We start from the raw sequence: 20303 nt of genomic DNA on the forward strand, positions 1-20303 counted from the left end.
TTCGTATTGTGACCCTTAAATGTTTTGTTTTTTTGTTGTTGCAGAGATGGCATAGAATTTGCTTTTAAAGAGCCTAACCCACAAGGAGAGAGCCATCCACCTTTAAATTTGGCATTTCTTGATATCTTGAGCGAATTTTCTTCTAAACTACTCCGACAAGACAAAAGAACGGTGTATGTATTTGCTAAAAATATTCTATTTATGTTTGTGTTGAAATTCTTGTGTGTTTTGTTTTGTTTTGGAGAGAGTGTGTGCGAATGGGAAAGTGGGGCAGAGAGAGGGAGAGAGAGAATCTTAAGCCTGGCGTGGAGCCCAATGGGGGGCTCTGTCCCACAACCCTGGGATCATGACCTGAGCCAAAACCAAGAGTCAGAACCAAGAGAGCCACCCACGCATCTCTGTTCTGAAATTCTTAAAGATGAGTTGTTACACTTGGTTTTTCTCCCTTCTGCACAGTTGTAGGATTACATTAACGCACAAAATACTTTATGCATCAAAAAATTCTACAATTTAAGGATTATAACTGTATTTTATGCGTAATACTCCATTTTAATTCCTGTGTTGCCCTTCAGTGTAGTTGTGGCTTTAGAGTTGTTACTTGACTGCTTTATGTATTCTTATCTGCATTCTTCACCTTAACCTAATAGACAATAATGTCAGTAATTCATCCAGGCTCATGTTAGTCTCTGTGTTGAGCTGTGACTACACTGGAAAGTAGAAGTTTCCTTTTTATCTTTTTTGCTTTAACCGACTAGTCCTATCCTCAGCAGACCAGTTAGAATTCTTTTCTAGTGTGGTCTCCTAAAATGGTGACTTATATTCTAAGAGAGCCCAAGTGAAAATTCTCAAAATTCACTCCCCTCTTTGAGGTATAAAAGGGCAGAGGAATAGGAGTAACTCATAGTACCTCTTCTGAAAGTCTACCAGTATTTTGCACTGAAAGATTGTGTAGGTTTTACATGATTTTCTGAAGTAGACAAAACTAATCTCTTGTGGTAGAAATCACTGTAGTGGTTACTTTTAGGGTTGGGGGTGTTGAATGGGAAAAGGGACATAAGGTAATTTGTAGGATCATGGGAATGTTCTTTATCTTCATAGATGTGTAGGTTACATGACTGCATTAATTTGCAAAACTGATCCAACTGTATTCTTAAGTTCTCTGCACTTTATTATATATAAATTTATCTCAATTAAAAATTACATTAGCACTATTAACCAGAGAAATCGAAATTATAAAACAATGAAAAATCATTTCTCACCTAGCAGATTAGCAAAAATTAAGAAGTCTGATAGTGCAAAGTAGTGTCAAAGATGTGGAGAAGGAGACTTTTATCCATTGTTGGTGATAGCGTAAATTGATACAAGACCACTTTGTGAAGCTATTTGGCAGTGTCTAGTAACTTTTAATATTCTCCCTATCTCATGATCCAGTAATTCTGTTCATAGGTAGATACCCTAGAGAAACTTACACATGTGTACATGGAGAACCACAAAAGAATTTGACCAGTGCAGGTTTTGAATAGAGGAAAGGTCAAAACAACATCTATAATTAGAAAATGAGATCAATTGATTGTTATACAATAGGATGTCATAAGCAGTCAAAATGGTTAGATCTTTTCCAAAGTAAACATAATTTCTTAATCTCATTAAACACCCAGTCATTGTTCAAATTTCTAGTAGTCTCATGTCATAAATTACTTTTTTTTTTTTTAAATTTTTTTTTTCAACGTTTATTTATTTTTGGGACAGAGAGAGACAGAGCATGAACAGGGGAGGGGCAGAGAGAGAGGGAGACACAGAACCAGAAACAGGCTCCAGGCTCCGAGCCATCAGCCCAGAGCCTGACGCGGGGCTCGAACTCACGGACCGCGAGATCGTGACCTGGCTGAAGTCGGACGCTTAACCGACTGCGCCACCCAGGCGCCCCCATAAATTACTTTTATTTGAGAGAGAGAGAGAGAGAGAGAGAGAGCGAGCATGAGTTAGGGGCAGAGAGAGAGGGAGAGAATCCCAAGTAGGCTCCACGCTGTCAGTGCAGAGCCTGATGCGGGGCTTGAACTCCCAAATCGTGAGATCATGATCTGAGCCAAAACCAAGAGTTGGAAACTGAAGCAACTGAGCCACACAAGCGCCCCCAAATTGTAATATATTTAAAGTGTGCAGTATGATGATTTTGTATATTTTGAGAAGATTCCTCTGATCAAGTTAATTAACATGTCTGTCACCTCACATATTTACCTGTTTTTTTTTTTTTGAGAATACTTAAATGCTCCTCTTTTTTTTTTTTTTTTTTTAAATTTTTTTTTTCAACGTTTATTTATTTTTGGGACAGAGAGAGACAGAGCATGAACGGGCGAGGGGCAGAGAGAGAGGGAGACACAGAATCGGAAACAGGCTCCAGGCTCTGAGCCATCAGCCCAGAGCCCAACGCGGGGCTCGAACTCACGGACCGCGAGATCGTGACCTGGCTGAAGTCGGACGCTTAACCGACTGCGCCACCCAGGCGCCCCTAAATGCTCCTCTTTTAGCAAATTCCAATTATACAGTGTAATAATAATACACCAAATACACCATCATCAACTATAATCACCATGTTATACGTTACTCAGATGTCATCTTTAAAAGCTCTTTTCTCAACTTTACTGAGATATAGTTGACATACAACATTGTACAATTTTAAGGTGTACATTTTGATTTGATACACTATATATTGGAAAATTATTAACACCATAGGATTAGCTGACACCACTCTTCCAAAAATGGTTAGATCTTTGAAATATAATTTTGAGTGTAAAAGTCAAAGTACAAAACTGCTATAATAGTTATAGACAAATATATATTAAAAATATATTATGATTTCACTCATGTGGAATTTAAGAAATGAAACAAAAATGATGGGGAAAGGGAAACCAAGAAACAGACTCTTAACTAGAGAGAACAAACTGACAGTTTCCAGAGGGTAGGTGAGTAAGGGGATTTATAGGGGATGGGGATTAAGGAAGGTACTTGTTATGATGGTACTTGTTATGATGAGCACCAGGTGTTGTTGAATGCCTAAATTCTAAACCTGAAACTAATATTATACTGTATGTTAACTAACTGGAATTTAAATAAAAACTTGAGAAAAATATTTATTAAATGTATTAAAAATATGCCTGGGGATGTTAAATAGCAAATTCAGGTTAGTAGTAAGCCTTTGTGGCAGGGAAGAGGACAAAGGGAAATAGCGTCAGGGAGGGCCCCTTATCTGGAATGTTCATTTAAGCTATGTGGTGGATACGTAGCTGTAAATCTTTCTACCAGTGAGTATATTTTGGCCCAAGCTCCATATCTTGCTGCAGATTGGTAACAGTTTTCAGAATGATGGCCAGTTGATAGTCTACACTTTGAGGAGTACTGTACTACTCTGTATACCTGAAATATAATTAATAAATAGTGAACTAACCCCAAGCAGTATCTTTGTAACTGATTCCTCCTATCCTTTGTCTTTAATGGTGTTTAAAACTGGTGATTTTGAATTGATTCGAATTAGTCATTATTGTGACAGCAGATTATTTGGGTTACACATTATAGTTAGTTGACAAAAATTGTGTTCATGTATTTGAAGCATAATTTAGACAATAAAGCACTGAACTCTTAGTGTCAAAAGTCTGGGAATTTGAGGGGCACCTGGGTGGCTCAGTCGGTTAAGCATCTGACTTTGGCTCAGGTCATGATCTTGTGGTTTGTGAGTTGGAGCCCCGCATCGGACTCTGTGCTGACAGCTCAGAGCCTGGAGCCTGCTTCTGATTCTGTGTCTCCCTGTCTCTGCCCCTCCTCTGCTCATGCTTTGTCTCTCTTTCTCTCAAAAATAAATAAACATTTTAAAAAGTCTGGGATTTGAATCCTGGTTCTGTTGCTTTCTCATTCTTATCCTTTGCTTCCTCATCTGTCAAGTAAGGAGAATATCTCCCTCACAGGACAATGAGACTAAAGTTAAAGAACCCAAGAATAAAATGCCTAACACATAATGTAGTCACACAAATGTTAGTTGAATTGTTATTGCTATATTACACATAAGCCATGGAATCCTCATGATACTTGGATCCATGGGTAAATGTATGACTTCCATCAGGCTGCAGATAGAGGCCATAGCTTTTTCATCTTTGTACCAATCCCCAGTGCTGAGGACATAGTGACATAGTGGATGCTTGACAAATACTAAGCTGAAATGCTCTGGATTATTTCATTTAATGAAGAATCTTGATAGAGACAAAATACCTTGTCACTGTACCGATGAGGCTGAGATTGAATCATGAAGTAATGTGTCCCTGCATGTACAGCTAGGGCTTGGTGGAACTGGGACTAGAACCCAAATTTGTGTGATTTTCAATCCAGTTCTCTTTCCAGAAATATTATTTGGTTCTCCTAGCAGAAGACCTGTAAAGTTAGGATAGAACAGAAAGAAACATAATGGAAAAGAAAACACTAAAATCCTTCAGTTGTTACTGTGTGTTTTGAGGAAAGGTTTGTTTCATTCTAATTTACTTTTTGTTTAAGTCTAATTAAATCATTGACTGTTCCATATGGTATGTGAGCCTTAAGATTATTAGGAGGAATAAATAAAAATTGGCGGGGGGGGGGGGGGAACTATGGCAGTTTTATGTATCAAAGCTGATGGTTTCTACTTCTTTTTAAGGTATGTTTACTTGGAAAAGTTCATGACCTTTCAGATGTCACTCCGAAGAGAAGATGTGTGGCTTCCACTGATGTCTTACCGAAATTCTTTGCTAGCTGGTGGTGATGATGACACCATGTCAGTCATTAGTGGTATCAGCAGTCGAGGGTCAACTGTGCGGAGTAAAAAATCAAAACCATCTACAGGAAAACGGAAAGTGGTTGAAGGCATGCAACTTTCACTCAGTAAGAATATAGTTGATTCTCTTTATACGTATCCCTTATGTGTACCAACAGAATTGTCATTAGGTTCACCTTAGTGTTAAATTTGAGCTATGTGTTGTTAAATAATACCTTGTACAGTACAGTGTGTCTAGTTACATGTAAGTTTAGCGTTTTAAGCATTTAATATACATAAATTCAGTTCTCATAACTCTTTAGGTACATCCTCATTTTTCAGATGAGAAAACTAGTAGAGTGGCTTGGTTAAGTAACTTAGCCTGAGGTCACACAATTATTTAGTACCCAGGCAATCTTACTCCAGAACCCCTGCTTTTTTTTTAATTAAAAAAAAATTTTTTTTTAATTTTGGAGAGAGAGCACAAACTGGCGGGATGGGCAGAGGAAGAAAGAGAGAAAATCCTCAGCGGACTCCACGCTCCGCGTGGAGCCTGACATGGGGCTCAAGCCACGACCCTGGGATCATGACCTGAGCCGAAACGAGAGTTGGATGCTCAACTGACTGAGCCACCCAGGCGCCCCTAGAACCCATGCTTTTTAATCACTATGCTACACTGTATATGCATAGGGATATGGACTAAGTATTACAGAGCTAATATTACCTAAGAAACCAGATTATTTAAGTGTGGAGCAACAAATTCAGAGAGGTTCTGACTTTGAGTTTCTGTGAAGAGGTCATTTATCCTGAGGAACTTGGTATAGATACAAATTTCCATCTGGAATCTTAGAAATAAGAATACATTATGATGCTTGAATCTCTTGGACTCCTAGCACTGTAGGGCTGGTTCATAATGGGCCTGGGGACTTTTTCCCTCTCCTTTGGAACCTTTAAACAAATTAGTGGAATTGCCAAAGTTTGTTCCAGTTATTGCTGAATAACAAACTACCCCAAAACTTAGGACATATAAGGGACATGGTGTCTGTCGATGCTTCAGCTAGGAAGACTCAAAGACTGGTGACAAATCCTATGGAGGCACCGTCACTTATAGATAGTATCTGGGACTTTAACTGTCTTGTCTGCCAGAACACCTACGTGTGACCTCTCCATGTGGCTGTTTGGCTTTCTCACAGTATGTGACTGGGCTCTAAGAGCAAGTGTCTGAGGAGACACAGGAAGTAGAAGCTGCCAGTTTTTTAAGGCCAGAGAGTGGCATAGCATATTCTGTTGACCAAGCGTATTCCACCATATTCTCTTGACCAAGCAGTCAGAGTCCAGCTTCAAGGGGATGGAACATAAATCTTCCACCTCTTAATGTGAGGAGTGTCAAAGATTTGGGGGCCGTATTTTCTAATTGCCACATAATTCTTCAGCCATCGTCAGGTATATAGTGTTCAGTACTTGGTTGTCTGTGGATTAATGGTTGTATCTTTTGTCCAGTAATAGAAACGCATGAACTTACAACTGGTACCCTTAGATCTAGACTTGGTTGGTTATACAGTTCCAATGTCTTGGTCTGTGAGGAAATCTCTTGTACAGTGTTCCTGACCAGTTAAAATAGGGTTAGTGGTTTATAGGAAGTTAAAATAATTTTTTTAAGTAGAAAAATTATCCAATTAAAAGATGATATATCCTGCATATCACTACAAGTTTTTCTCATCTGAACAAATAGTAGTTAACAGCTTAATGCCAAGCCACCAGATCGCTCCTTTTCTATAGACTACATGGGGCACAAATGAATTGGTATTTATATAACATCTTGAGGGTAGATGATCAAACCACATAGTTCAACTTTTACAGAAAGAGTCAATACTCTTTAACAGATTTTTGGAGAAAGCCATAGAAATTGGGGCATTAGTAGCTTGGAAGGATGACCACTGATAGATTGTCCAGATCAGTGCAATTTTGAAGAGAGAATTGGAGCCTGACACAGTAGAACTTAAGGTGTCATGTAATTATATTGCAGATTGTGAAATTTTACATCTAATCTATTTGTTACTAGGGCATTAGCTACTAGTACATTTTTCTTTCCACTCTTTTCTTAAAAACACCTCTGTATGCACATGTGTAATTTTCTAATAAAACCGTTTTCCTGCAAATTCCTGTTCAGTCCGTCCTCAAGTGCTACAATTTCACCTCCCAAATCAGTGATTTAAAAAAAATTACTATGAATTCAGTAACACTTGCATGTGAATTTGTCTTTTATTAATCATGGCAGCATCTGCAGATTTGAAAACAAATAGCTCTTGCAGGTGTGAAATCTAGTGTTGTTAGTCCAGTATATGGATTTGTGCTCCCCTTGGAGTTGGCGAGCATCCTATAAACTAGGAATCATTCTTCCATTGTCTCCGTTTCTCTTCCCACCTAGCCTCCTAACTAGCTCGTGTGCTCACTAGTCCTCATGTTCCTCAGTCTGCCTTCTACACTGCCACCACATACTTTGATTAAGACCCGTAACTGAACCACATTGCTTCCCTTCCATAAAACTTCAGTGGTCATTCCTGTCACCTTAGCACAGCTTGTAAGACTTGCTGCAAATTGGTTCCTGCCTCTTTATCCAGCCTTACCTTTTGCCACTTGCCCTAGGAGTACCAAACTCTTAGTCTGAATCATATGAAATTGCCATCTTTGCAGGTCAAAACCTGCTGAATGTCAGCAAGTTAGTATGGTTCAGTCATTGTAGTTTCGTGCCTCAGTGTTTTTGTGTTTTTGTTTATGTTCTTCCCCCTGCCTGGCAAATGTCACGGTTGACGCAGTATCTACTATAGTTAGAAGTCACTTTTGGGTAGTTGGCTCTGATCCTTTTCATTGCTCCCATTCCACCTGTGCTCCCCTCTCTTGTAGCACTTACACCGTGTTGTCATTGTGTGTGTTTTCTTTGTCTCCAAGGACAGGGACTGCACTTTACATACCTTGGTGTATCCCCCTGTTTCAAGCACTAGCATGGGAAAAACAGCCAGTTTTTGTTTTTTTGTTGAAACAGCCAGTTTTTTTGTTGAAAACAGCCAGTTTTTGTTGTTTTGTTGAACTGAACAGGTTATGTGAGACATTTTGTTTGTCAAAATTAGTTACTGAACTTTATTGCCATCAATTTTCTCATTTAGCTGAAGAAAGCAGTAGTAGTGACAGTATGTGGTTAAGCAGAGAACAAACACTGCACACCCCAGTTATGATGCAGACACCACAACTCACCTCAACGATTATGAGAGAGCCCAAAAGATTACGACCTGAGGATAGCTTCATGAGCGTCTATCCAATGCAGACTGAACATCATCAAACTCCTCTTGATTATAAGTAAGTACATTTGATTATTTTCTGTACTATAACTTTATTAATTATATAGAAAAAAGTTAAGTTAAAAGAAGAATAAAATTCTCCTTGAAGCACGCAGGTAACATGGATGTTAGCTCAAAGACAACACGAGGAAGCAAGGCAACAGCAGGAGAGAGCAGCAATGAGCTATGTTAAACTGCGAACTAATCTCCAACATGCCATGTAAGTGAGAGTGCCTTATTGTCTGAGTCTAGGAAGTTCACTAATTCATTTTCACATATTTTAATGTGTGCCTTACCTAAAAATTTCAGCAAACTCTAGAGTAAGCTGAAATAATCAAGGAGCTAAAAATTGGTCTTTCCAACAGAAGAGAACTTCCAAAGTTAAATATTCACTAGTTAGCTAAAGGACCAATCTTAGGTTGATCTGTTGGAAAAGGTTAAATTTGAATCCTTGTTTATTTTGGTACACAGAATTATAGCTTAAAAATTCAGTTTTGTTACATCTTAATTGATTCCCCAGCTTAGTTCAGGCCCTCATCCCTCATCTGAACCATTGTATTAACTTTCTAACTTGTTTCTTTCCCTCAAATCTCCCATGTATCCTCTCACCAGACTCCTCCCCTCACTCCCCCCCCCACCACTCCATCATTCAACTACCATCAAAAATGACTATTGTAGAATAAGAATCTGGTCATGTAACTCTTTGACTTAAAACCTTTCCATGGCTCCCCATTGCCTACAGGATAAAGTCCAAACTCCTTAGCTCATGGCATGCAAGATCTTTCAAAACATATGCCCCCTGCCTACATACTAGTATGATACCCTCCATTCCTTGGCAGGTGGTAAAAGCACTGTGAAAGAATAAGCTCGGGTGTCACCTTAAGTGAAGCTGTGGTCATCTGTGCTCCCATAGCACTCTGTGTATTCATATTTCTTACAGCACTTACCACATTGTACTGTAATTGTTTACGAATTTGTCCCTTTCTCTAGACTGTGAGCTCCTTAAGGGCAGGGACCACTTTCATTGCCTGTTGGTGCTTGGCACATAAAACGTGCTAAGCAAATGTTCGTTGAATGAATAAATGTCCAATGCAAAAAAAAAAAATTGTAGTATAACTTTTAAATACTTTGTTTTTACTGGAATCTGTATGAGGGTTTTATGAATCTTTATTAGCTTTGGCTCCAGAAGAAATGGGAGAAAATCAGTCTTTAGATGATTGGTACAAAGGGAAGATCTGATGATTCTGATTATTTAAGTTTTGAGTTTGAAAGTTTTGTATTTGTAACATAATGTGGTATATGTTTTAATACTGGGAGACAGTAATTGTTACCTTCTTTTTAAAATTCATGTTTCGTTTCATTTTGTTTTTAAATGATGAGAACTTCACCTGTTTTTCTTGAGAAGTGATCACTTATCACATGCTTGGTAACCTATTAGAATTCACCTTAGTTATGGCCTTAGGAACCTCTACAGTTACGTACACTCTATCACATGTATAGATTCTGATCCTGACTTGGCTGATAGGGTCATCATCTATACTATGACTTGGTTCTGCCCTCTGTTCTCTTTTCCCGTGGCCACATTCCCCTTAATATGTTCTTGTTTCATGCTGGATTCAACAGCTAATTTCCTAGCTTCCAACCAGTCACCAGTTCAGACATTCTGGAATTCTACCGTACAGTCATTTGGTCCTTATCTCTCCCCCTGAAAGTTTTCTGCCAGTCTCTAAGATCTTCCATAGCAGCTCATTACTCAGTGCCATTTATCATTATTCTTTTATTTGAAGTTTGTTTTAATTCCTGTTGAACTTCCCCAGCTGACTATAAGAGATTATCTCATTTAAATAATTATTACCATAGGAGTCTTTTGGTTGTGGTGCCATAAGTAGTCTGTTGCCTGAAACTTTTAAAATATTTTTGTTTTACAATGATTTCTCTGTAACGGCATCTGCTCTACAACTGGAAATACTTCCAAATTATCTCTTTGTTTTTTTTTTATAGTTTATATCACATGTATCTTCCTTATACTCCAAATGAGATGCACAATAGATTTCTGGTTTTCTATAATATGATTCACATATTTCCTTCACAGTTGCCCTTTACCAGATACAATAAAATTGTCATTTAACTGTCCAGAACTCTTAGAAAATAGGAACCATTGCCAACATATTTCTCCAGGTAGCCTGGATGAGACATCATGCCTTGCTATCTTTATATTATTTTTAAAGACTCAACATAAGTTGTGTAAATTGTAAGTGAATAATTGATTTTGGTGATGGTGGGAATTTTTAAATGAGTGAGAAAAGAAGGAAATATTGGCCAAACTGGGGAACTACTTGCCTTCAGTTTTGCTATTATGTTGACTCCTCTATGCTGGTCTGGGCTAATTTGTGAACTTGACATTTGAGTTTATTCCTTGTGATTATGTGATAACATACAGAATTTTTGGTCTTAAGTTTTTATTTTACTTTTCTATATATGTCTTAGTTTTGATTTTTGTAGGACAGAGAATCCAAGTTTCAGCATAAATGTTACTTATTTCTTCCTGAAGCAGAATTAATCTCTTCTTTCAGTAATCTTTTATAGCCCTTGGTACATGATTCTCTTGCAGTATTTGCCACATTTTGTTACAGTTAATTATTTCTGTTTTCCTGTAGTAGACTGTGAGCTCCTTGAGGGCAGGAACCATGTCTTATTTCTCCTTTTTTGTTTTGCTTGCATCCATAGGCTATAAAAGAAGCCTGACATGTAGTAGGCACTATGTGAATGAATGAGTGAGTGCCTGGTACACATTAAGTACTGAGTGAATTCGAGTGAGTGATGGGTAAAGTTACTGTATATTAGTGAAAATATCTGTGTTCTGAAAATGTCATTTCTATGGTCTCTGTTTTATATTTGTTTATTAATTTGTACCCTGCCTACTTTCACAAAGGATTTGAGGTATCTTGTCTGTTCCCATGTGGGAAATTCTCATTGAACTTTTATATGGGATATCAGAACTGTCAAGCTAAATGTATTGAAGTAATGTAGAATAAACAACTCCTTAGCATTTTTAGACCAGTGAACATTGGGGTTTTGACATCATTGATGACATGATCAATGCCTAATCATTTTCCCTGACCTTTAATTCCATCATTTTCCATTACACTTCAATATAGAGAGCTACATAGTTGCTGCCAGCATATTAATAGTCACAACATTGGTTCAGATCTTGACCTTGTTTTATATTTCTCTAGTCGGCGTGGTACAAGCCTAATGGAAGATGATGAAGAGCCAATTGTTGAAGATGTTATGATGTCCTCAGAAGGGAGGATTGAAGATCTTAACGAGGGAATGGATTTTGACACCATGGATATAGACTTGGTAAGAAACTTAATGATTTCTGTATGATTTTCATTTAATATCCTTTGGAAATTAAGTTGGAATTAGAGGAAATACCTGCCATGAAAAGTAAGTTTTGGAGAAAGATTAAATAAAATAGTTGCTAGGTGTTTAGGTATATGAGAAGGGATTGGGGAGAGGGTGAGGTTGATGAGGCTGTTAACTCTTAGTTTAAGATGGCAGATTTTCGGGTTAATTTAAGAATATATCGATTTAAAGACTACATTTTGCTTACTATTATACTAAGTATCATATCACCTTATCATTTTCCACTTATTTGCCATTATCAAAACAATACATTAGTAATTTGATACTACCCTGGTATTGAGACTTAAACTTGGAAATTAAATACATATATAAGGATATATTCTTTATTATATCATATGTGATTAGGGCTTTATCATACATAAAATGCTTCTGCATTATTTCATCTTGCCACATACCTCATTCAGCTTTGTGAGGTAGGCTGGGAGGATTGAGGATATTGAAACTTAAGGCAATTAGCCCATCCAAGGAGACGAAACTAAGAAACAATAATGCTGAGACTTAATAAACTAGGTCTTCTGATTTTATTTCTTAGTATACTATGCTGTGTTCTCCTTCAAAGGAAGAAATCAGTTAACATGGGTTCTCTTCAGAGTTGTGTAATGCGGCGTCTTTAAAGGAAAATGATTTGAGGGGCGCCTGGGTGGTTCTGATGGTTAAGCATCCGACTCTTGATTTCAGCTCAGGTCATGATCTCACAGTTTGTGAGATAGAGTCTGCGCTGTCAGCGCAGAGGGTGCTTGGGATTTTCTCCCTCTCCCTCTCTCTCTGCCCCTCCCCCGCTCTCTCTCTCTTTCTCTCTCTCTTCTAAATAAATAATAAAAAATAATAGTAAAGGAAAATGATTTGAGAGAGGCATTTTTTTAAAGTAAAACAAAAAAAGTGAGTTTTGTAGCTTTCATCTTTCAGAATAATTATTTGTGAATGATTTGCTTTTGTATTTTTATGCATTCTGTAGTTTTAATATACAGTATTTAAAATATTGTAACGTACACTTGCAATTACATATGTCATGTGAGCACTTAATGATAATTTCAATATTTTCAGCTGCTATCTGGTTTATAGATAGAGTGTCAACTCTCTTCCTTTTCTTTTTTTCCTTAGCCACCATCAAAGAACAGACGAGAAAGAACAGAACTGAAACCTGATTTCTTTGATCCAGCTTCAATTATGGATGAATCAGTACGTTCAATTTAAATGTACCCCAGGATTGCAAAATCAAAAGTACAGGCAATCCCTAAGTTTGAGATTGAAGAGCTGGGACAGCACGTTGAAAATGGATAAAAACAGTTGGACAGGAGAAATAGAGGCAGACAGAAGGGATTTCAGGAGGAAGGGGGGTTGGTGATACAGTGGTGGGACAGATTTAAAAGTACCCTTGAATCCTTGGCCAGCTGGGACTTAAGTATTATGTTCAGGAATTTGGACTCTTTCTGTAGGCTTGAGTTACCCATCCAAGGATGTTGAATGAGGGAATGGCATGATCAGAATTGTGTTTCAGAAATATTTCCTTGGCATTTATGGATGGATAGGATGAATGAGAAACCATAATCATAATATGAAGACATAGTAAGACATAGAACTTGAATAAACTTTGATAATAAAGAGAAGGGGAAAGAGACTGGTTATTGTTAGGTATTCTCACTGTGTCTTAAGTACCTCTCATATTTGTCCCCACTGCCATATCGTCCCCAACAGTGCCTTGGTACAAGTCCACTTCAGTTTTTACTTGGCCTGTTGCAAGTAGCCTTTAGACTGCCTCTTGCTGCCACTGCTTTATATTTCCTTTTATATTTCTCCTTTATATTTCTTTTGTGGTCACCTTCCTAAAATGCAAATCTGGTTCTCTCCCTCATAACTTCAGGGCCTTTCATTGATTTTTTTCCCCCCATTGCCATTAAGAAAAAATTTTGGATCCTCAGCATGACAAAAATTTTTGGGTTCTTGCTCCCTCACCAACTTAACCTTGACTTTTTCCTTACATGTATCCTGCTCTCCAGCCATACCAAGTCTTATAGTTCCTCCCATACACACCATGCTCTTTCATGACACCATGACTTTGTATAAGCTTTTCTCTCTGCCAGAATTGCCCCTGTCCTTTTTCTCCTAGTAAATTCATCCTTTAATAGTTCTGACATTACCTATGAAGTTTTTGCTGACCCCTCCAGATAAATGCCTTTTTTGGGGGGCTCTTGTACCACTTTGTGTACATTTTTAATTTGGTAATTACTACACCTGTGTAGTGAAATAGGATATTACATTTCGCTCAGTAGGCCTAACGCCAGGCAGTGATGATTTTATTCATTTTGAGTTCTGCCCAGCATAATAGGTGTTTAGTTTTGTCAAATGAATAAATCTGTTAAGTCCCCTTCCATCTCATTTTTTATCGTCTACCCATTTGTGCTCCTTCCTCCTAACCCTTACTACCGCAGGCGACCATCCTCTGAGTCCTGCCTTCTGTGCCCCAATTTCTGCTGTTCTCTCCTAGCCCTTCCTCACCTGATAATCTGCTTCAGATAGTTCTTGGGAAAATTTTAACAAACTAACTCACACCAACAGACTAGATTAATAAGGCCAGTTACCTGAGTCAGGACACACCGTCACAGAGCAGCAGGTGTAGGAATCTTTGGATAAGCCACCTCGATGTCCTTTAAATCAGTGTTTCTTGTCTCTGGTGCACATATGAATCATCTGGAGATCTTATTCAACTATAGATCTGCTTCAGTTGGTCTGCAGTGTGGCCTGAGATTCTGCATCTCACAAGTGCTGTTGATGCTTCTGCTGACCATACTTTCAATAGCATAAGTGAGCTAGGCCTACCTATAAGTCTATAGTTTCAAGTGCATTTTGAAGTGTACGGTTCCCTGATAATCCAGGGATATGTATCTTCAGTTTGTTAAATAAAATGTGAAGGTGGTGACTGTGATGAGGACTAAAAGAATCTTTTCAAGCAGTTATAATGAAATGCATTAATCTAACAATTTATTGGGCTGGACTTTGGTGCTAAAATGAGTTCGATGTTCTCCCTGCCCTCCAGGAGTTTGTATTCTAGTTCACAGTGACTATCCCTTTGAAGTGAAAGGGACAGAGCTAGTATTTGAGAGCATAATGTGCCTGATGCTGTGCTAGGCATGATTTAGATGGATTCTCTCAGCTACCGTGTGAGAAAGGTGGTAGGACCTCATTTTTACACTCAAGCAAATTTGGGACTGAAGAAATGGTTCATCGGCTTGTTCAGTCTTACAACTCTAGTGCCAGAGTAGTAATTTGATGAGAGTTCCTTTTGATTTAAAAAATCTCATGTTGTCTCTGCTGTTGTACTTTCCAGAACTAAAATCAGACATCATTTAGAAGAAACACCAAGAACATAATTTAGAAATTGGAATGATTAACTGTAGTCGATAAGGGCAGTTAGAGATCTCTTATTTTTTCATGTGTTCACCTAAAGTGAGCCTAAAGGTTTGCAAAAAGGTGTTCTTCACTTGAGATTACTAAAATAATGAAACAGCAATGTAAACCATACGTATATATTTTTGGCAACTTATAGAGAAACTACAAGCTGAGTGAAGCCAGATAGGAACCTAATAATTACTTGTTACTTACAGGATTTTTTTTTGGCATTCTCGTGTCTTGTTGAATAGGTAATGTTATAACTAAGAGGATAGTAGTTGAGCTGTTTCCACTAAAATTAGGAAAATGAGCACATGCATCTGTTTCTGTAGTTTTATAGTGTTACCACATGATGGCAGCAGTCACATAACTGAGTGGCCAGTAATCTTTCAAGGTTCAGTTATCTTTGACCATATAAATGTATGTATATTTATATATATGTTTAAGTTAATATATGTATTAAGTTGATACTAATTTATCTTAAAATATACATTAAACTTTACCTCATATTGTCTCAGCAATAACTTAAGAAATAGAACAATAGAAATTTTTAAATGTAAAAATCTGTGTTTGCCTTTATACAATAGCTTACATCTGTTTTTAACTCAAGCCTGTGATAAGTGAGTCATCAAAACAATAGTAAAATTGAGACTTAAATCCTTATACCCAGTTCTAAGATTCTCTTCTTCTACGTAAAATAATGAAAATATCCTGTATAGATGCTTTATTACTAAATACATCCTAAACAGTCTTTTGTACCGTGATATTCACAAGATTCAGAAGTGGTAGCATCAAAACTGAGCAGCTCGGTTTGGGTTGCATATACACAAGATTTTGCACTTACGGTTTAGTGAGTTGTATGTCTGGAAGCAGTGTTGGTTTATTTCATTGTGCCAGTAGTCGCTCTCTGCTACTAGTGGGTCATTATTGCCACGACACACTAAAGCTTGCTGTTTATACTTTTTAAAGATATGCTTAAGTGTTTATTAATGTTAACATCAGAAACAGATGTTTGTTAGCACAAAAAGAGAATAAGTGTCATTGGTGTCATTCTTCTATGTTAAGATTCTCATATTAGAATTATCTGTAGTGTAAAATTGGTAAAAGAAGTGTTCAGTCTAATGGAGCTAACTTTGTGTTCTTATAGAAGAATCTACTTACAACCTAATCTGTACAAAAGCAAAAAAATAAATGTTCACATGATTTCTAGTTAGGTGTTCTGGAAAGAACGTGAGTTCATCTTCATGCCATACTCTACACTAAGAGTTGCTAGTAAGATTTATCCTTCAATTCATCAGACGTTTCCTTACCCAAAGTCACAGAGTATTATGGCTAGAAGGGACCTTTAAACATCATGTAGGCTTCTTTGGTGGAAATACTCTAACCACCCGAACTCTGACTCTAGCCAAAAAAGGAGAATCCTAAACTTTATTGGAGGGTCGGGGGGAATAAGGGGTGAGCAGTGGTGGTGGTTTTGGTGAATGACAGGTAAGGAGTGGGGTGCATTTTATCCTCTTTGTTCACGTTACTGGGAATTCCAAATACTTTACTTGATATAATTAATTGTAAGGAGGCTGCAGTCAGATAGATACTTGTTTCCTGGTCTGGAAACACTCACTTCCTTCAAGTGAGTACTGAACAAGTACTGAGTTCAGTAACTTTTTTAAAAATGATTTTTCATTTACAAGTAAGAACCCTGTAATCCCAATCTTAGCTCATTATAGTATTTAAAAATACTCCTTAATTGTCCTAGTAAATGCTGGAATTTTAGTAGAATAGCCTAACTTTTAGTATATGTAGCTAAAAAGTTATATCTTGTTTTTGTTTGATGAACAAGAGAGAGTTGGCTCCATTCATCGTATGCTTTTACTTTTTTCAGTTAGTGACAAGTAATTATTAGATTTTACCTTTCTTTTCCCAACTGGAGTGGTATAAAAAAAGCATCAGTGTAAGTTACTTTGCCCAAATTTCACATTACTTATTAAAATTTGTAGTTCTGTTCATTGACTCGGACTAGATTTTCTGGATTTTCTACATACTTGTATTCTTCTTGGATATTTTTAGTCCGTGTGTTCAAATGCCTTTTTAAAAGCAATACCCACTTCACAGTGCAAATCCCAAGTCTGCAAGACATTCTTAAGCTCTTTCCAATGAGCCTGTGCCAGAAGTATATGTAAAGAAGCACATTTCATTTGTCCATTCAACAAATGTTGAGTGCCTGTGTGTTCAGGGCATTATCTAGGCATCAATGGTGTGAATAAACCTATACATGAGACATGGTCCCTGCTCTTAGTTATATGTGTGAGGTAAGTAGCATCTTGAGTAGGCCTGATGTTGTTACTTCATTACATATTTATGGTCGTTTCAATTTTAGAATTCAAGATCTGAAGGGAGGGGAATTTTTCAAAGTGGTTTTATTAGCATATTATTAAACTTAGTATTATCAAATATTAATGTAACATATACAGATCTGTTTTACAAAGAAATGAATGACAATTTTAACAAGATTTTTTTTCTTCTCTCTCATTAGGTTCTTGGGGTGTCAATGTTTTAATACCAGTACACAATTAAATCTGTGGTGAAGTCATTTTCTAAGTGGAAGAGGAAGTTTTAAAATAAAGTGTGGTAGATACAGTGAAATTCTGTACAGATTTTTCTCTAAGGAGAATATGACATGCTTACGCTTACCAAGATCAAGTGCATTGAGGGGCAGTTTTGTTTGCCTGAAAAAAGTAAAGGACAAGTAAACAATTTGATGATAAGCTACAGTTTTTCTTAGAAAGTAAATATTTTATTTATGCGCTGTTAGTTGGCTTTTGAATCAATTATTTCATGCTTTTTTTAAAGAAAATATAACAATCTAAAGAGGCATTTGGTACAGACATGAATCCTCTCACATTTATTTACTGGGTGTACTAAGTAATGATGACCTCTGCTGGATTTCTGTTTACATCCAAGAAACAAAGTTAAGGATGAATTTATTCCCCTGCCCTGAAATTATAGGATAGAATTGTTTTTAGCATTCTAAATTTAAATGCTTAAAACATCAATCAACAAAGCTTTCTTTTAAATATTGTAATTGTGGAGAAAAGTAAACTTATAAGCAGAACTTTTACAATTTTTTCATCTAAAATGTATTTTAAGATATTTTTAAAATCCAAGAGCTTCTCTATACTTTTCAGAAATATCCAGATGCAGTGAACTGCCAGAAGGTAACCAGTCTCAAACATGCTTATCCCATTATCAGCCCTGAAAGTTTGCTTGTCCTTTAAGATAAAAATGTAATGTTGTGATATTCCTTCCAGTAGTGCCACTGTATTTTGTCTCCAAATAAAAGAAGCTTATTGTAGTATGTTTGCAGAAAAATTCTAAACAAAAATTATACAGCTTATTAGAGTGTGGGAATAGGGATCTAAATTTTAAATAAAATTATATATATATATAAATTGGTGCTGATTTTATAATTGCGCAGTTTGTTTAGTTTTTTCTTACTTTTAAATTCCAACTTAAAATTATGAGGTTTCAGAAATATATTGAAAGTTTAACAATGTTTAAAAATAGAAAAGCATGAGTGTTCATGCTTTAAAATGATTTTTAAATTTGTATTTTATATTGTTTTATCTATCTGTCTTTGCAAGCAGTCTTCAGGTTAAAGATACTTCTAACAGGTTACAGTACATTTCCTCTGTATGTAAATTAGATGGGATAATAGAATTCATAACCCATAATATTCTTTGAAAGCTAAGCTTTAAACTTCATTTTATGTCCTTTCACAAATAAATTAGTTTAAAACAGAAAGTGGCTACTTGCCATTTTGACATCAACTCATTTTGCGAGGCTTAGGCAGCTAGACATCGTTTAAAACAAAATATTAACTTATATTACATGTATATCTATCTTTTGTCAGTCGTCTCTCAGTTCTTGAGGTATATTATTTTAATCATTCCATGCCTTAATATGCTTGCAATACGAGAATATCTTCAGATGGGTGAATACCAAAAGGCTTCCAGTTCTTAGAGTCAGAAATCAACAAGCATTGGGCTGTGGTAGCCAAAAACCATAGGTTAGCTAAAAGATCATGATACAGTACAATTGTTTTATTAAATCATGATTAATAACAAATGAAACCAGACTTGTCTAAACAGATTTTCCATCTACAAATATTGTTATGTGCAAAAAGTACTGCCTATGTTGTTTTTCACACCACTGCATTTACTAGAACTGCTGAGAGGACTGTATATATGATTTTAAACCTAAGTTGATTTTGTTTCTCACTCTTGAAAGGAGTACTTCTTTGTGAAAGCAGTTCTTACAGCTTTGTTTTCAACCAGCTAAAAATGTTTTATATATTACTCTAACCTGTTGTCCTCCACATTCTATTGTCCTAATTGTACTGTTTTCTGATTTGTATTTATGTCTTGAGACAGTAACTTTTTGAATAAAAATAAACCTACAGTATGTTGTATGTTTTATCTTTTATAATTAAAGGAGGAGGGTGGCTATAAATGGCTTAGAAAACATATCCATCATCACAGACTTTAACATGTGTCGGTGAGGTTAATTTATAGAGAACATTGCCATTTTATATTTTTAATAAATCATGTATTTTTAAATGAGACTAAATCCCTAATTGGGTTATTACTTTAAAATAGAAACTTGTGACCATTGTTACTTTAATTTTTATTTGGTATGGGTTAAACGCTCTTTAAAATGTCTGCATTATTTATCCAGGATACATTCGAGTGAGTACTATGTGCTAGGCATGTGTTAGAGATCTTAACAGTGAAGAAGATAGATAAGGTTCCTCCCTCCTAGATCTAGTGGGGTAAACAAAATAATTAAACTTATAAGGAGTGCTAGGAAGGAAATTACCAGTGTGTGCTGAGCTAGAGAATGAGTGTGTGTGTGTATAACCTTTCTTAGACAAGGGACTCATGCTTAGAGGTGGGTGAGAGCCAACATTTGAAAAAGAATTTACTAATTGACTTAAAAAAAAAAAGACTATGGTCTTTAACATGTTAAGATTTGCATTGTACTCTTTTTTTTAACTTTTTTTTTTTAAGTTTATTTTTGAGAGAGAGGGACACAGGGCACAAGCAGGAGAGGGGCAGAGAGAGGGAGACAGAATACAAAGCAGGCTCCAGGCTCCGAGCTGTCAGCACGGAGCCCGATGTGGGGCTCAAACTCAGAAACTCGAGATCATGACCCCAGCTGAAGTCAGACACTTAACCAACTGAGCCACCTAGGCCCCCCTGCATTGTACTCTTAACGTTAGCACATTGGTTCGCCTGGTTTGTAGAGGATATTATGAAGACCAGTCTTCTGTAATTGGTGATTCAGAACTAAGCATATTAAATGATAGCTAATAGCTGGGGCAC

General features: G+C 36.7%; 1 protein-coding gene across 5 annotated transcripts in view; it reads left to right on the plus strand.

The window, feature by feature from the left end:
- The window catches only part of STAG2 (stromal antigen 2), a 139551-nt gene extending 120168 nt beyond the window's left edge, over positions 1-19383 (plus strand). For 4 of the 5 annotated variants that reach the window (XM_047081917.1, XM_047081922.1, XM_047081919.1 and 1 more), the window contains 7 exons: positions 45-173; positions 4679-4902; positions 7939-8128; positions 8219-8329; positions 11346-11472; positions 12640-12717; positions 17456-19383. In XM_047081917.1, the coding sequence (XP_046937873.1) occupies positions 45-173; positions 4679-4902; positions 7939-8128; positions 8219-8329; positions 11346-11472; positions 12640-12717; positions 17456-17479 (883 nt within the window). In that variant the 3' untranslated portion in view covers positions 17480-19383. The remainder of the gene's footprint in view (positions 1-44; positions 174-4678; positions 4903-7938; positions 8129-8218; positions 8330-11345; positions 11473-12639; positions 12718-17455) is intronic. The other variant, XM_047081921.1, reaches the window with a different exon arrangement.
- Positions 19384-20303: the final 920 nt, after the last annotated feature.

The sequence above is a fragment of the Lynx rufus genome, unplaced genomic scaffold (genome assembly GCF_022079265.1).
Source record: "Lynx rufus isolate CCGP_SWC_20201006 ecotype Redwood Valley unplaced genomic scaffold, mLynRuf1.p SCAF_19, whole genome shotgun sequence".
Classification (NCBI taxonomy): domain Eukaryota; kingdom Metazoa; phylum Chordata; class Mammalia; order Carnivora; family Felidae; genus Lynx; species Lynx rufus.